Consider the following 17944-nt stretch of genomic DNA (forward strand, 5'->3'; position numbering starts at 1 on the left):
GCCGGGGTATGATCGGGTTCCATTGGAGGTTTTGAAGTTTCCCGCCATAACTACTGTTTTACACAATTTGTTCCAACTGTGTTTAGACTCTGGTTACAAATATCCCATCAATTTGGAGAAAAGCAATTATATGTCCAATTCCTAAAGATAAATCGTTAGATCCGCGAGTACCACTTAACTTCCGAGGGATAAGCCCACTCTCTGTCGCTTCTAAGTTATACACTGCGTTCATCAATAACAGGACTGTGCCATACTTTGATGAAAATGACTTGCTCGTTGACGACCAAAACGGATTCCGTAAAAATAGATCGAGTCCCGACCACGTGCATACTCTCAATTCAATCGTCTCTAATAAACCTACAACATTTGTAACATTTGTGGACCTACAAAAGGCATTTGACTATGTTGACAGAGATCTACTAATGTATAAACTTATCACAAATGGAATAAATGGAAAAATGTACAACGTTATTAAAACATTATATACGGATTCAGAGGCGTGTGTACGACTCGGAAACTCATTAACTGATTGGTTCTCCAGTGATATCGGGGTAAAACAAGGCGATAATTTATCTCCCACAATGTTTGGTTTATTTATTAATGACTTGGCCGTCAAAATCAACCAGCTTGGTAAGGGAATGTTTATTGGAAATGATAAGGTAAACATTTTACTGTATGCAGACGATATAGCACTCCTTTCTGAAAATGAAACTGATATGCAATGTGTGCTGGATCATTTGGATAACTGGTGTTTAAAATGGAGGCCTCGAGTGAATCTAGGGAAATCCAAAGTGGTACATTTTAGAAACAACCGTAGGGCGCGAAGTAGTTTTAATTTTAAAATTGGAGAACATGCATTGGAATATTCAAGTTCGTACAAATATTTGGGTGTGCTTTTCAACAAATTTAATAGTTTTTCACATACAGCTGAACTGTTAGCGAAACCGGGCCGACGAGCATTAGGTGGTGTTATATCTAAGGTGCATCATAATAAATCCATTGGTTTTAAAACATTTAAAAAGTTATATTCTTCCTGTGTTGAACCAGTATTGGATTATTGTTCTGGAGTTTGGGGATATCGACCGCATCCTTCGTATCGACACCATCCAAAACCGCTCGATTAGATACTTTATTGGCGTCCATAGGTTTACACCAAATTTGACCGTAAATGGAGAAACTGGATGGCTTATCAGACAACACGGGAGATGGCTTAACATTATACGTCTATGGAACAGACTCATACGAATGGACGATTCCCGGGTATGCAAAAAAGTGTTTATGTAGGATAAACGTTCAAATAAGGAAAAATCATGGTGCTGCGACATGCAGCGAGTGCTAGAATATGTAAATATGGAATATTGCTTTTACAATCTTCAACATATTAACATTGAAAAAGTAAAACGTGCACTCGTACACAAATATCAAGATGAGTGGTCAGATAAAGTAAAATTTGTACCAAAACTAAGGAACTTTATATTATTAAAACCTCTTACCATGTAGAGAACTAGGTGTCAATAAACCTTACAAAATCCAAGAGATCAATCATGGCACATTTAAGGTGTGGTGTACTCCCATTGCGAGTGGAGACTGGACAGTATAGTGAACCAGCCGACATTGTTCCCTATAAATCCGTTGGTGAATGGTTAAGTTGGTCCTTCGCCACTGTTTCTCACTGCTTTTCTACAGTTCTTTCTTTCTAAACAGAGAATTTTATTAAACCACGAGGCATTTGGTCTCACAGTTATCACCTTACTTAGTCTGTAGAGGTGCGTGTTTCTCTAAAAAGGCTTCTATACCAGATGTGTATGCTTCAACAAGATCGTCAACCCCGCCTTCAGTAGATTGAAGGCGGAAGAAGACTGTATGTCATTGTTGAAATCTGGTATTGAAATTTCGCGGAATTTCCGGAAACTCACTTCTTTCCTTGCAAGATCTGGCTTACTACAATTCAGTGTTGCGTGGACAGCAAGATGATCACCAGATTGTTTCCCTTTTACATCACTTTGACATGGATCAATCACTGAAATTACTCCATGAATGACTGAGTTATCTTCCCTTGTTGTGACCACATCCAGTTTGTGGCCATGGGTGTGTGTAGCTTCTGCACCTGCTGAATCAGACCCCTGGAATCTAGTAGCCCAGAGAACTGGAGAGCATCAACATTAGATAGATCGTCTAAGTGGAAATTTAGGTCACCCGTGACCTTAGGAGGCACGGTAGACTAGTGGTAGGTCGCCGGGCTCATGACCGAAGGGTTGCGAGTTCGAGTTATGGCACGACACTGTGTTGTATCTTTGTTTGCTTGTTCCAGCTGTAAATGAGTATGTGGTTGGGCAGTGCTAGAATTGCTGAATGCTAGGCGTAAGTGCCGAAATGGCAGCACCGGTTGTATGCTCCCCTGGGAGTTGAGAAAGATATTGGCTGGTTGCAAAGGCCCTATGGTAGCAGAGTTTAGTAGCGTACGGTGGCCATGGGTGATATTTTTATACAATGAATAACCCCTGTAATATAACATGTATCAAAATTTTNAAAAATCGAATTTGGTTTGAGACTACAATTTTGGGCATTTACAAATCTGTGTCTACACAACAAAAGCTAGCTTTTCATGTAGTCTATTTTTGTACTCAGCACATGTGTAAATATTGTGAAAAATCCACCGGAATGACCTATGCTAAAACGTGAGTATTTCTGTTACCGAGTAGGCGATATTTAATTTCAGACAGGTTTTAAGAAAAACAATTCTACTTGTGGGGGTCAAATTCTGGGTTAAAAATCATGATTTTTTGCATATTTTGGTGTTTTTTGATGTGGTAACCATGGTTTTCAGAATCCCAAATCAGGGGAAATCACTTTTTGAAAAAAAAATGTTCTTCTAAAAAACACCTATTCAAAATGTAGTTTATAAATATATATATATATATATGTAGGTGTGTTGTGCAGGATGAATCCGCTATCCATGTTTATCCGAGACATGCCCTTTATTTTTAGGGTAAAGCCATTTCTACTGTACTCTGCCACCTATAAACACAGATAATAATTTGTGAACCGCTTTGAGACGACCTACAAACTAGGCTGGGATAAAGCAGTATATAAGAAACTTGAATTATTATTGTTCTTATTATTATAATATAATAATCTCTTGTGACACAATAACTTAGTGGTCTAAAAAGGTAGACCACTCGTCAAAAGCCACTGTATTTTGGAAATTATTCTGTTTAGATGGAGGAGGCCTGTAAATGATTACACAATTGAAATTGTTTATCATCAGCAATGACAGAACAAATCATTTGCTCAAAGTGTGTCTATACATCATCATGACTGGAATAGAGAGGTCTCACACTTGGGCCTTTCTTAAACAGAACAGCCACCCCACCACCACGTTTGCTGAGTCTAGCATTGATGAGGAATCCATAGCCTGTTGGTATTAGATCAGCTAGTACCTGGTCGTCGATTTATCTAAACCTAGCCAGGTTTCTGTCAATCCATTAATGTCAATGTCCTGAGATGTTACAAAATATCTGATGGACGATGACTTATTTTTCACTGAGCAACAGTTTAAGGACACTAAATTTAGAGGAATAACTGACTTACAGTGACCAGCTGTTTTTGTTGGCTTAATGACATGTAGATTCTCATACGATACTGATGATGTCGGAATCCTTGTGGAAGTATCGTAACAAGAATGCACAATAGTGTTGATGCCCGATACTTCTGTAAGTGCAATGTAGCCCTGCAAGAAAGTGTGCGAGGTGGACAGACTATTTGTAGTGATCAAATGGATGAAATTATCGGTGTTCAGGCCCGAGTGGGTACAACCATGGGTTCCTTTTGATTTAACACTGATAACACTTGGTATTTGCCTAATAGCACCCTTTCCCGCCCATGTCCCACGTCTTGTGCACAAGTTGTGCGACTTGTGTCTTGAATCTCTACAAAGTTCCATGACTTTTGTGACTGAAACTTATAAATGAGTTATGTCTAAGTAGAAGCTTAATTAGTTGCCCTTGACATTTGGAAAAATAAAATGATCACAATACATAAAAATATGTAGATCATACTCTAACAAGAGTACCGCGGGGCGAAACAATATACGCCCGTTGAATGCCATATAGTGTTATATACTTTCTTACAATGAAATAAGATCTGCATCATTCTAAGAGTGGTTAGCTGACATGCTATAAAAAAAAATAGGAGAAAATCAAAAATCAAGTACTGAAATGAACAAAGGGCAAGAACTTTTGCAAAGATTGTCAAATCAAATTTCTTTTAATGGAGACACAACTTCATACTTCATATCATGATTATAGTGTATACCAAGTTTCAAAGAGATCGGTCGAAAAATGAAGGAGGCGATTGAGGGACAAACCAAAGTTTACGCCGGCTGGCCGGCCGACCCCATACCATAATACTCCCGTCAAATTTGACAGGCATATTAAAAGTTGCCCAGAGGGCCTGTATCATAGGCAACCGCAGGGAAATATTCTCATTAAATTTAACACTGCAACTATTATATAAATATCACATTCATGAGAGGGCAATGTTGCATACTTTCACCCCAAGGAAGCATTGTTGACTGAGGCGAAGCCGAGGTCAACAATGCTTTCCGAGGGGTGAAAATATGCAATATCGCCCTCTCATGAATGTGATTTTTATTTTATTATACCTAGTGTCATGTTTAGGTGTTTTACCACTTCACCATTTTTAATGGTCCTTGTGTTGATTTGACATAAACCAAGACTTCATCTCAACAGTTGTCGAATGAACCAACCATGAATGTGATTTGATAACACCCTGGCACTGGGACGAACCGTGCACGCATACGTTTGGCGCATGTGATATTTTTTGGAATAACACCCTGTCTTCTTTATCTTTGTAAAACGAGCAAGTAACATTGAAAATGTTCACATCTTTCTCAGATTACGAGATTTTAACAGAAGGTATAATAATTCCAAATATTGACTCTGTCTCTGAGGAACACCTGTCCCTCACTGGGTTCCTTCTTGCTGTGGTGTTGAAGTGGGGTGGATATTAAAATTTACCTCAATTTCCCCTTTTGAGCCCCCCCTATGCTGAAGTTAGGTGAATGTCAAAATTTGCCTTCAATTTCCCCTTTTGGGCCACATCCCTCTGCTCTCAGAAGGACACATCCTCCATTGATACAAAATTAATTTCACATTGCCTATTTAGGATATTCTACACCAAATTTGGTTAAATTTCCTCAATTTTTACGGAAAGAGATTGATTTTAAACATTAGAATACCCCTTTATTCCTTCTATTGGGTCCCGCCCTCTACAATTCTGGGAAAACTCGTTCTCTTTTTATAAAACATTGAGTCCCCCCTTTGCCAAGAGATGCTTTACACCTAATTTGATAAAATCCCTCCATAAATTAAGGAAGAAGATCTAGATTTATCCCTATTGGGCTCCGTCCCTCTACCACTAGAGGGTTTAATGGAGTCCACTAAATTGCCCTATGATATTCCACACAAAATTTGGATTATGAATACTTATATATATATGGAAGGATAAAGATTTTAAATATTTATCACTTTGAAATTCCTCCTTTTATATAAATGGAGTCCCCTTTGCCCACCAAGGAGGTTCAACAGAAAACTCATATATTCGTATGGAAGGAGAAGGATTTTAAACATTTAACATTATGCTCCCCCAATTAGGATCTGCCCCTCTGTTACCACAGGAGGCCACACCTCTGTTTATACAAAATTGATACCACTTGCAAAAGCAGGCTCTTGACCAAATTTTGTTAAAATCCCTCAATCGTACAGAAAGAGAAGGAATTTGAACCTTCACATCAATTTCCCCTATTGGGCTCTGCCCCTATACCCAGTAGGAAACACCCCATTAATAAACAATTGAATCCTCTTTCAAAAAAGATTCTCTACACAAAATATGGTTAAAATCCCTCCAATCGTGCTGAACTTGAAGTAGAAGGATTTTAAAGATTTACCTCAAGTTCTCCTATTTTGCCCAAACCCTCTGTTTCTATAAAATTGAGTCCCCTTTGCCCAAGGAAACTCTACACAAAATTTGGATAAAATCCCTCCAATCATACTGAAGAAGGATTTAAAACATTTTTTCCCCTATATACTCCTTCAAGAACCCAAACCCTTGGTCTCCAGGGAAGCCACATTCAATGTATACAAAATTGACTTCCCCTTGCTTATGATGTTCTACACAAGATGTTCTACACAAAAATTGGTTCAAATCCCTCTATTCATACTAAAGAAGAAGAATTTCACAGGTTTACCATAATTTCTCCTACTGACTCTGCCCCTCTGCCGCCAGGGAAGCCATACCCTCCATTTATACAATTGATTCCCCTTTGCCCAAGGATTCTCTACACCAAATTTGGTTTAAATCCCTGCAATGGTACTGAAGAAGATGTATTTTAAAAAATTCCCTAAATTTTCCCTATTTGGCCCCACCTGTCTGCCCCCAGTGGGGCCACACCATTTACTTGCCTTAGGATGCTCCAGGCCAACTTTAGTCAATCCACTGAGCCAATCAGGACTACATGTAGTAGTGTTTTAAAGGAAAAACTGACCAACGAACGAACAACGGACCACAGCAGCAGTTCACATGGAATCAACACTCTTTGTTTATACAGCCGAGTGTGATTTAAACCTCAGATGAGTAGATCCTCAATCTTAACAGCTTTGTATCCATCCAAAGTGGCTAGAATAATGAGTACCGACAATACAACAACACTTGTTTCTTACATTGCTTGAACTTTCCACCAATCCTTCAGGGTCAAGAGTTTTTGACATGAGTTGTTCCCCTACTTCAAAATCCCAGCTTGTCCCTTTGCTACCAAATGTTCCTTTTCTTCTCCATTTCCTAACTGAAAGAAAACAACGATTCCATACAGATATATATATATTTGTTTTAATCAATTTTATTTATTATACAACAATTATGAAACTCGTTATTTCAACTTATAATAATTATATATATATATAATTAGCCTTTTTGGTAGAGATGTTTGCATGCAGGGGCTCTTAGATATAGATCAAGTAGGTATAAAAAGGAAGTCAAATACTTCTTTTTCCATTTTGAAGTCTAACAGTTTCATGCACACAATACCTCTTTCAATTTACATGTCAGTGTTTCAGTCATCTGGTTTTCAAAAATATCTAAAGTACTTCCCAAAATATTGATGTGATATTAGTTAATATCGCTCACAGAGCAGCATGACTGTAAATGTGTCTTTTCAATAGAAAAACACATAACATCTTTTGACACAGTAATACATTTTTTTTTCATTATGAACAAACAGCTTCACTTTAGATATGCTGGACATTTTCATCTCAATGGCAGATCCAGCCTACATTTTTGTGCAAAAACTGTTATTTAGGGCAGCACAGCAAATGTCAATGTCAAACTCAATAGGATATAGCCTTGTTCTTGTCAAGATAATTTGATTGAGGAGTCTGTCGACAATCAATCTATTGTTCTCATGTAACCAACTCAGTTCAAGATCAGTATTAATATAATTATAAGTCTTATACTGATATGCTATAATGTGTATTCATTACTCATATGATCATTTATCATAAGGACTGAGTATTTTCTAATGTTCCTGCTAATATGAATGGAAGTTGGTTACATGCAGATTCTTTGAAATTCTGTCTGCTAAATGTGACGAAAACGTACCGAGCTATACGTATACTAGCAGTTTGCATTTGTAAACCGCCGTATTCGTGTGCATTCTTGATGTTGTTTACGCTCTTGAGTTGGCCTTGACCTAGCCCTGGTCAAAACACATAGGTGATGCATAGAATCTCCTGGTGATTGACAGGTAGGGCGGGCCTATAGGGATATAAGCCGGCCAAGACGCACGTGCATCGCCTTTCAGCCACGGCCAGCGTGCACAGCCTTTCAGTCTACAGCCCCTCGGCGAGCATGCAGACAGCCTTTCGGCCATGGCCACTCACCCCGTTGGCCAGCGTGCATCGCCATTCTGTGTCAGAAGCTACACGAGAGCAGAACATTACTTGTTAGTTGTAAGTATACTAGAGAGTGAGCTTTCAATGAGGGGGTATGTCTGAATAAGACCGTTACCCATTACGATCGCATAATCGAAAGTATCATACCTTACAAGGGCGAGCTATAGTGTTGCTTTTGGTCTGCTATGTTGATAAATCACGGGCACTGTGTGGGCTCGTTAGAGTGCTATAGGGAGTTATAGGGACCACTGAGTGGTCAGGGTAGCTCAAGGTTAGCAAGAGGAGTTCTATAGATTGTACAATATAGGTACATGTAGTGCTGCCGAGCTATCATTGTAGCCAGACATATGCCGTACTGAGCTTCAAAAACGGAGCTATCGCCAGAGTACAGGTAGTGTGGTCAAGACTGATGTGGGCAGTGAGAGGTCAGTGGGAGCGTTTAGTTAGATTAGTGTTAGGTGTTTTATTGTTCTATACGTAGTTATTCTGCATTTACTGTTACATTGATACTGCTTTGTATATATTTATTAGTGCAAGACGTACATGATCACAAGCAGCGATTGCTCGGACATAGGCAATGTTTCATAGCTAGATTAAGTTATCTGTATATATATATTTGTATCTATACTAGAATTGATACACCCCAGTTGGGGTGGGTATACTCGCCGGAATCTCCAGTGTGACTGGTAGGGAGGGACCATAGGAGAGTCTTCACATAAATATGGTAAGCTATCAATTAAGGAAGCTCTCTGATAAGAGTTACTTCATTTGTATTAAAGATGGATGTTAAATCTAAACAAGAGGCCAAGAGAAACACTTTGATGGAATTCTTGAGGATTCTACCTGGAAAGGTGGGTATTCCAGGAGAAATCCGCCTAAGCTGGCAGGTTCATAGATACCAGACTTTAGGTAGACCTAGAATCTGACAAAACCCTACCTAAATCTGAAGCAATACTCCATGTAAAATTCTACCTAAACTCTACCTAAAATCTATCCAACATCATCTTAGTAGTAAAATCAAACTTGGAATTTCTTCTTAGGTGGAATTTTGTACTTTGATATATAAACACATGTGGCCAGTCCAGAAACCTGGTTTGTGGTTGGTCAGTTTAAATTCAGACTGTTGCACAGGAAGTTATGAGATATTAGAGGTCAATCGCTAGCCATGGATGGTTGCATTGTGTGATAGCTAATTATGAAAAAGAAATATGAATTTATGACAAAATTATGAACATAAGCAAGAGGAGCAAATAATATTACACTTTCATAGCACAACTACGTTGTTTTTGTTTGAGTCATTATATATTTAAGTGTGAGACAAAGTTAGCAGCATAACAGCAGTATACATGTACTTAAAGTGGTTGTTTAAGGTCACCTTATTTGTTTGGAAAGTTATCAGTTTTTGTTCTAGCATATATATTTGTGTGTGAAATATTGATGAAAAACATACTCGTGTGATAATTGTATATACATGTACATGTAACTCTATTGTAAACAAATAAGCTATAAAACTAAGCATACAAGTGTAGCTACATTGTAGAATGTACTGTAACATGTACAGTGTGCAAGTAAATAACTGAGAATTTGAATGTGGTGTCACATCAGGATTTAGTGGTTCAAAGAACTGTTAGTTTAACTTGTACATATATGAAGGCAACACAATTGAGGAATAGAGGCATTAAAGCTGGTCGACTCTGTTGTTTGTATACATACTTATACATGTCTACACCGATGCTGGTCGACTCTGTTGTTTGTATACATACTTATACATGTCTACACCGATGCTGGTCGACTCTGTTGTTTGTATACATAATTATACATGTCTACACCGATGCTGAATGACTCTGTTGTTTGTATACATACTTATACATGTATACATCGATGCTGGTCGACTCTGTTGTTTGTATACATACTTATACATGTATACAAACAACAGAGTCGACCAGCATCGGTGTAGACATATATAAGAATGTATACAAACAACAGAGTCAACCAGCATCGGGGTAGACATATATAAGTATGTATACAAACAACAGCGTCGACCAGCATCGGTGTAGACATATATAAGCATGTATACAAACAACAGAGTCAACCAGCATCGGTGTAGACATGTATAAGTATGTCTACAAACAACAGAGTCGACCAGCATCGGTGTAGACATATTTAAGTATGTATACAAACAACAGAGTCAACCAGCATCGGTGTAGACATGTATAAGTATGTCTACAAACAACAGAGTCGACCAGCATCGGTGTAGACATATATAAGAATGTATACAAACAACAGAGTCAACCAGCATCGGGGTAGACATGAATAAGTATATATACAAACAACAGAGTCGACCAGCATCGGTTAAGACATGTATAAGTATGCATACAAACAACAAAGTACAGTGTCGGTGTATACATGTATAAGTACGTATACAAACAACAGAGTCGACCAGCATCGGTTAAGACATGTATAAGTATGCATACAAACAACAAAGTCCAGTGTCGGTGTATACATGTATAAGTATGTATACAATCAACAGAGTCGACCAGCATCGATGTATACATGATGTATACAAACAACAGAGTCAACCAGCATCGGGGTAGACATATATAAGTATGTATACAAACAACAGCGTCGACCAGCATCGGTGTAGACATATATAAGAATGTATACAAACAACAGAGTCAACCAGCATCGGTGTAGAGATGTATAAGTATGTATACAAACAACAGAGTCAACCAGCATCGGTGTAGAGATGTATAAGTATGTATACAAACAACAGAGTCATTCAGCATCGGTGTATACATAATTATACATGTCTACACCGATGCTGAATGCCTCTGTTGTTTGTATACATACTTATACATGTATACATCGATGCTGGTCGACTCTGTTGTTTGTATACGTACTTAAATATGTCTACACCGATGCTGGTCGCCTCTTTTGTTTGTATACATACTTATACATGTCTACACCGATTCTGGTCGACTCTGTTGTTTGTATACATACTTATTCATGTCTACAACGATGCTGGTCGACTCTGTTGTTTGTATACATAATTATACATGTCTACAACGATGCTGGTCGACTCTGTTGTTTGTTTACATACTTATACATGTCTACACCGATGCTGGTCGTCTCTGTTGTTTGTATACATACTTATATATGTCTACACCGATGCTGGTCGATTCTGTTGTTTGTATACATACTTATACATGTCTACACCGATCCTGGTCGACTCTGTTGTTTGTATACATACTTATTCATGGCTACACCGATGCTGGTTGACTCTGTTGTTTGTATACATCATGTATACATCGATGCTGGTCGACTCTGTTGTTTGTATAAATACTTATACATGTATACACCGACACTGGACTCTGTTGTTTGTATACATACTTATACATGACTACACCGATGCTGGTCGACTCTGTTGTTTGTAGACATACTTATACATGTCTACACCGATGCTGGTCAACTCTGTTGTTTGTATACATACTTATACATGACTACACCGATGCTGGTCGACTCTGTTGTTTGTATACATACTTAAATATGTCTACACCGATGCTGGTCGCCTCTGTTGTTTGTATACATACTTATACATGTCTACACCGATGCTGGTCGACTCTGTTGTTTGTATACATACTTATACATGTCTACAACAATGCTGGTCGACTCTGTTGTTTGTATACATACTTATACATGTCTACATCGATGCTGGTCGACTTTGTTGTTTGTATACATACTTATACATGTCTACACCGATGCTGGTCAACTCTGTTGTTTGTATACGTACTTATACATGTCTACACCGATTCTGGTCGACTCTGTTGTTTGTATACATCCTTCTACATGTATACACCGACACTGGACTCTGTTGTCTGTTGTTTGTATACATACTTATACATGTCTACAACAATGCTGGTCGACTCTGTTGTTTGCAAACATACTTATACATGTCTACAACGATGCTGGTCGACTCTGTTGTTTGTATACATCCTTCTACATGTATACACCGACACTGGACTCTGTTGTTTGTATACATACTTATATATGTCTACAACGATGCTGGTCGACTCTGTTGTGTGTTTACATACTTATACATGTATACACCGACACTGGACTCTGTTGTTTGTATACATACTTAAACATGTCTACAACGATGCTGGTTGACTCTGTTGTTTATATACATACTTATATATGTCTACACTGATGCTGGTCGACTCTGTTGTTTGTATACATACTTATTCATGTCTACACCGATGCTGGTCGACTCTGTTTTTTTTATACATACTTATACATGTGTACACCGACACTGGACTCTGTTGTTTGTATACATACTTAAACATGTCTACAACGATGCTGGTTGACTCTGTTGTTTATATACATACTTATGTATGTCTACACTGATGCTGGTCGACTCTGTTGTTTGTATTCATACTTATACATGTATACACCGACACTGGACTCTGTTGTTTGTATACACACTTATACATGTCTACACCAATGCTGGTTGACTCTGTTGTTTGTATACATACTTATACATGTCTACACCGATGCTGGTCGACTCTGTTGTTAGTATACATACTTATTCATGTCTACACCGATGCAGCTTTGGCCAGATCCTGCAACAAAAGGGGATGAGCTAATAGCAGCTCTAAAATTGGAAATAGAGAACAGGAGTTCTTAATCTTTTGGTGTATTTTGAATGGGATGTAGGTGAATTTTAGGTAGACTTTTAGGTGCATTTTAGGAGGATACTATGAGACATTTTAGGTCGATTTTTAGTTCATATATATATTCCTGCTAAACTTATTTACATATTAAGGGCCCTTTTCTGCAAGTTTTACAAGAGTACTCCTTCTAAGGCATTATTATATCCCAACGAGGAATCTCATGTAGAATCCACTTTAAGTCCTACTAAAAGTCTGCCTAAAGTTTACTTGGTATCAGTGACATTTTCATACAGGTGGCCAGGTGGGCCCGTGTCACTCACCTGGATATTCTCATTAAAGGTAGTATAATCCACTTGCCCAATCCTAGTAGCAAATATTTATGCTTTAGTTAGTGATTATATATATTATTTCTTCATGCTATTGTTATAAGGTAGGAATCTCACATGTTCCTATAGTAAGACCCTGGAGTACTGAAAGTCCCTGAGGGTTTGATCAGACCCCAAGGCCGATACTGATAGCACAATACTTTCTGTAACAGTAATCTTGACCTTTATAACTTTTCCCTGTTGCACATCTACATATCAAAGTGTATCACCATGTCAAACTAAAAAACAAAATCCATAGTTTGGATTCTGAGAGAAGTATCAGTGACCTTGACTTCAGAACAGTTTTAAATCTCTATTGTACATCTACATATCACACTGTATCACCATGTCAGATATTAAAATAATATATGCATGATATATAACATGATATGTGTGCAGATTCCACAACTGTATCATTTAAATATTATAACATTTGATTATATATAATTTGTCTATTTGTTTCAGTTGGGATTTTTTATTAAAAACATTCTTATACACATTTGGAAATTTAATATAGGCAATGAATGATACAAGATGATAATGGCTATGCATATATCTTGTTAATATATTATAATGGAGATAAAAAAAAACTTTGTTTAAAGATTATTTTAGGCTATTTAAATATCATAATTACAATAAATTGAAAATCTTAATTCATTGCAAATAAAGTTTGTCTGGTTTAGTTTTATAATGTTCATTTAAGGATGAGCCTCCATATGTGTTGTGTATGCGTGCATGTGTGGCTGTGTGCCAGGGGCAGGATACTGTGTTGGTGTAATTGCCCCTTGTGACAGCGAAAAATCTAAATGTCAATTTTATAGAGCTACCTCACTGAAATACCATGCCGAAGGCAGCACCCAGCACAGCATTCCGCCCAGTCACATTATGCTAACAAAGGGTGAACCAAATGTTGCCATTACCCTTCATGCTGAACATTACCATTTATAAAGACGTTGGCATGTCCCAGCCTGGTGACAGAACAAATTGCTTCTCCGCTTGGACAAGCCCAACAATAAAGCCAAAAGTGAGGTATTGCCAATTAAGTCACTAGGAAATAAAAGATAGTTAGAATATAGGGAGAAATCAAAAAAAAAATCTAAATATTGCAATGGGTGTAGCAGATTTATTTTGGTTGCTTTTGTATGCCCAAGAAGGAGGCACAAAAGTAAATCCCCAATTCTGCAGGGGGTTCCTGCATTTGTCGCCTCTTACGATACATGCAGTGGGTAACAGCAGGTGTTTTCTTTTCTCAATCTCCGACCTACAGGGGTGTTGCAAATATGGTCTTTTGATCAAATCTCTTATAGTCCAGAAAACACTTACCTATGAAAGCCTTACCATATTAGATACAAAGACTTACTGATAAGGTCGCCACTTCTTTGGTCATATTCCTCTGCCATTTCTGTGCCATCAGCAAATGTGTAGTGGATTTTCCTCCTCCCTAAACAAATGATTTTATTGATTTCAGCTATTTAAATATCAATCTTTTAAATATTAAGGTTGATTTTAATTGTACATAGGGTTATGGTATCCTTCTAGCTTCGCGCTAAGGGAAATTTCCCTTTAGCTCAATCATACAGGTAGCTAGTGTGCGACTAGGAAGTATGGGATTGTGGGTTTGATCCCAGGTGGAAGCAAACTGTTCTCTTTCCTGTTACTATATTACTTCAATAATCAATTCCAGTCATTTCTAAGTGTAAATTAGATTGGCAGTAAGGCTGAACATCCAATCCGGACATCATGCACACTAGCAGAAAAGATTCACATTAACACTGTTCTTGCATGGTAACTTCAATATATAGATATGGTAACTCTGTGAATGAAATTGAACTCATTATATTTGTGTTTATATGTATATATATTGCATAACTCAGTATAAATTCATGGTCCTAGCGCTGGCGAGTTTAACTATGCTTCTCCAGCAAATATTTGCAACTTAATAATTTCTGAAGTACAAACTTAAGTTACGAGTTGTCTGTTTTACTAAAACGTTCGTAATTTTTGTTGTAAACTTAACTTAGGAAGATTTTGTAGGTTAAAGATTTCGATACTCTCCTGTGTTGAAGGTAGGATTCATCTCAGTAACAAACAAGAGGCCCAAGAGGGCCTGTATTGCTCACCTGAATATTTAAGCAGTCATAGCAAAATATTCTCATTAAATATTATATTGCACTAAAAATATTCCCTCGCAAACTTTGTTGGCTCCATCTGTTGAAACTACCAGCAAAATCTTATTATAAGATTCTATGCATTTTGATTCTTGTTAAGAAGTTGCTTGACATATTTTTTCCTGTGACCTTGTAAGTACGTCAATGTCATTTACCTTCTCAAATTGGTTAGCTCTATTCCAAAAAGCTACCAGCCAAATCTAATGAATCCATTTCTTTTAGTTCTTAAGAACAAATCCTTTAAAATGTTGTTGACCTCTGTGACCTCTAAAGTAGATCAAGGTCATTTTCATTCGCAATTTTGGTGAGCTGTATCCCAGGAAGTCACCAGCCAAATATTATAAATTAACGCCTTTTAATTCTTCATCAGAAGTAGTTTGAACCGTTTGACATATTTGAACACTGTGACCTTGAAAGTAAGTCAAGGTCATTTTCATTCACAAACTTTGTTTGGTTCTTTCCTAGGAAGCTTCAAGCCAAATATTAAGGTTCTATAACTTTTAGTTCTTCAGAAGAAGTCGATTTAAGCATAAGACATATTTGACTCCTGTGACCTTGAAAGTAAGTCAAGGTCATTTTCGTTTTCAAACTTTGTCGGGCTCTATCCCAGGAAGCCACCTGCCAAATATAAAGATTCTATACCTTTCAGTTCTTCAGAAGAAGTTGTTTGAAGTGTTTGACACATTTGACCCCTGTGACCTTGACAGTAGATCAAGGCCATTTTTATTCGCAAACTTTGTTCGGCTTATTCCATGGAAGCTACGTACCAATTGTCATGTCTCTTAACCATTCGGTATTTCAGAAGTAGTTGTTTGAAGTTTTTAATATATTTGACCCCTGTGACCTTGAATGTATGTCAAGGTCATTTATATGAACAAACTTAGTACCCCTTTATCCCAGCATGCTATTGGCCATATATCTTCACCCTATGTCTGTTCGTTATTGAGAAAAAGTTTTTTAACGTGGAATTCTCCGACACCGTTTGGTATTGGGGAGTGACTATATTAAATCAACAAAAAGACACGGTCTGGATATCTTCTGAACAAGAATAATATATATTACGTTTTTTGTCCGGATCTGTAAGGTTTGTTGATTAGACACCCCATGACCTATAAAAATGGTGTTTGCTCAGGTAAGAAATTTTAAACGATTGGAAATTGAGGACTCTACTGATGGAATTTAGCAGCTGTTGGTGTTTAGAGCTGATTTGGATCAATATAAAATCCATTTATTGATATATGTGAGGTATGTGTTGTGTCATAGTAGATTTGTGTTGTCAGCACTTCATAAATTAACTCCCCGATACCGAACGGTGTCGTAGAATTCCATGTTTTCATATAGCAGTGCGCTCTGGCCCCACACCAGACATCTAACTTATGTCAAAATGTCTAAGTCTGGTGTTAGGGCCAAAGGAAACTTGGACTAGATTTTAGTCTTGGCACAGGGGCTTGTATCGACTTAAATGATGAAATTAGCTAGAAATACCTATGATAAAATTAGCTAGAAATACCTATGATAAAATTAGCTAAAATACCTATATACAGTATATATATAGGTATTTCTAGCTAATTTTATCATATAAGTCTTTATCATATGTTGATAATAATAACACCCTTTTTGTATGTGTAATAAGTCTAAAATTTCCACAAGTGATATCACACCCCCTTGGAGTGATATCACACCCCCTTGAAAGTGATATCACACCCCCTAGAAAAGTGATATCACACCCCTCCTAAATTTCGTGGAAAGCATGAGAAACCAGAACACTGCGAGAAAAACGCAGTCGGACATCAAAATATTCATGGATTATCTGATGTCTCACATACTTTTTAAGTATAATTGTTACTATTTGTTTATATATCCTCGGGTTACCGGTTTCCGCACACTTTAGAAGCATCCGCGTTTTCGTACTCATATCAGCAGAAAACTGTTGAAATGACGGAAGACTGTCATAAACATGTATCCAATCTACTAAAGGAAACAAATCAAAGTACTGAAAGTACTGAAAGCTAAGGCAAAAGATATATATATTATTTTTGGAATGGAGAACAAAATAAAGACGAAGTTCCCATCATATTGTACAGAAGGATTTACTGTTAATTTGTTATGAATCAAAGTTTTATGTAAAAGTGTACCACTGTGAAGTTATTCTTCTTGTGTGTACAGTATATCTTTATAGGTTTGTCAGAAGAGTGGTACCAAGTTTCCTCTAGAATATATCATTTTAAACCTTTGGATAATTAATTTGCATAGGAATTTGGAATTGCTTCCCTTTGTCCATACAATGTATTTCATAGAACATTAAAAACTGAAACTGGCATTTACCCCTTTGACCAATACCTGATTATTTTAAACCATTGAATAGATTATGCACAGATTGTGAACATCTTTGAACTTTGCCTTTGTTGTTGAATAAGATATCAACCCTTGCCTTATCTAACAAAGTTACTTGGCATAAAACCATTGACCAATCAGAGTACAGTATGCTAATTAATTAGGCATGGATTTCACTCAACTTTGAACTTATCGTCTAAGTTTGTATATTGATCAATATATATTCAAGCAAGTTATCTTGTAAAGTGTGCACATCGACCAGGGTTGGCATGCTTTTTAATACGTGTGAATTTTGTTCAAGTTTCAATTTTGCATCAGTCAGTGTATATTGTTACAGAACAATATTTATAAGGATGTTTACTTGCCGAAACTAAATTGTGGATAAGCAAGTGGATTACTGCTACCCATAAATTTACAAGTCTCTCAATAATTTTGAAAAA

The 17944-nt window shown here is 37.2% G+C and overlaps 1 protein-coding gene across 2 annotated transcripts in view; it reads right to left on the minus strand.

The window, feature by feature from the left end:
* The window catches only part of LOC110451967 (protein DPCD-like), a 38850-nt gene that overhangs the window by 11543 nt on the left and 9363 nt on the right, over positions 1-17944 (minus strand). For both annotated transcript variants that reach the window (XM_021500204.1, XM_021500205.1), the window contains exons 2-3: positions 14363-14443; positions 6741-6862 (exon numbers count right to left, since the gene is read on the minus strand). In XM_021500204.1, coding sequence (XP_021355879.1) covers positions 6741-6862; positions 14363-14443 — 203 coding nt within the window. The remainder of the gene's footprint in view (positions 1-6740; positions 6863-14362; positions 14444-17944) is intronic.

The sequence above is a fragment of the Mizuhopecten yessoensis genome, unplaced genomic scaffold (assembly GCF_002113885.1).
Source record: "Mizuhopecten yessoensis strain PY_sf001 unplaced genomic scaffold, ASM211388v2 scaffold6317, whole genome shotgun sequence".
NCBI lineage: Eukaryota > Metazoa > Mollusca > Bivalvia > Pectinida > Pectinidae > Mizuhopecten > Mizuhopecten yessoensis.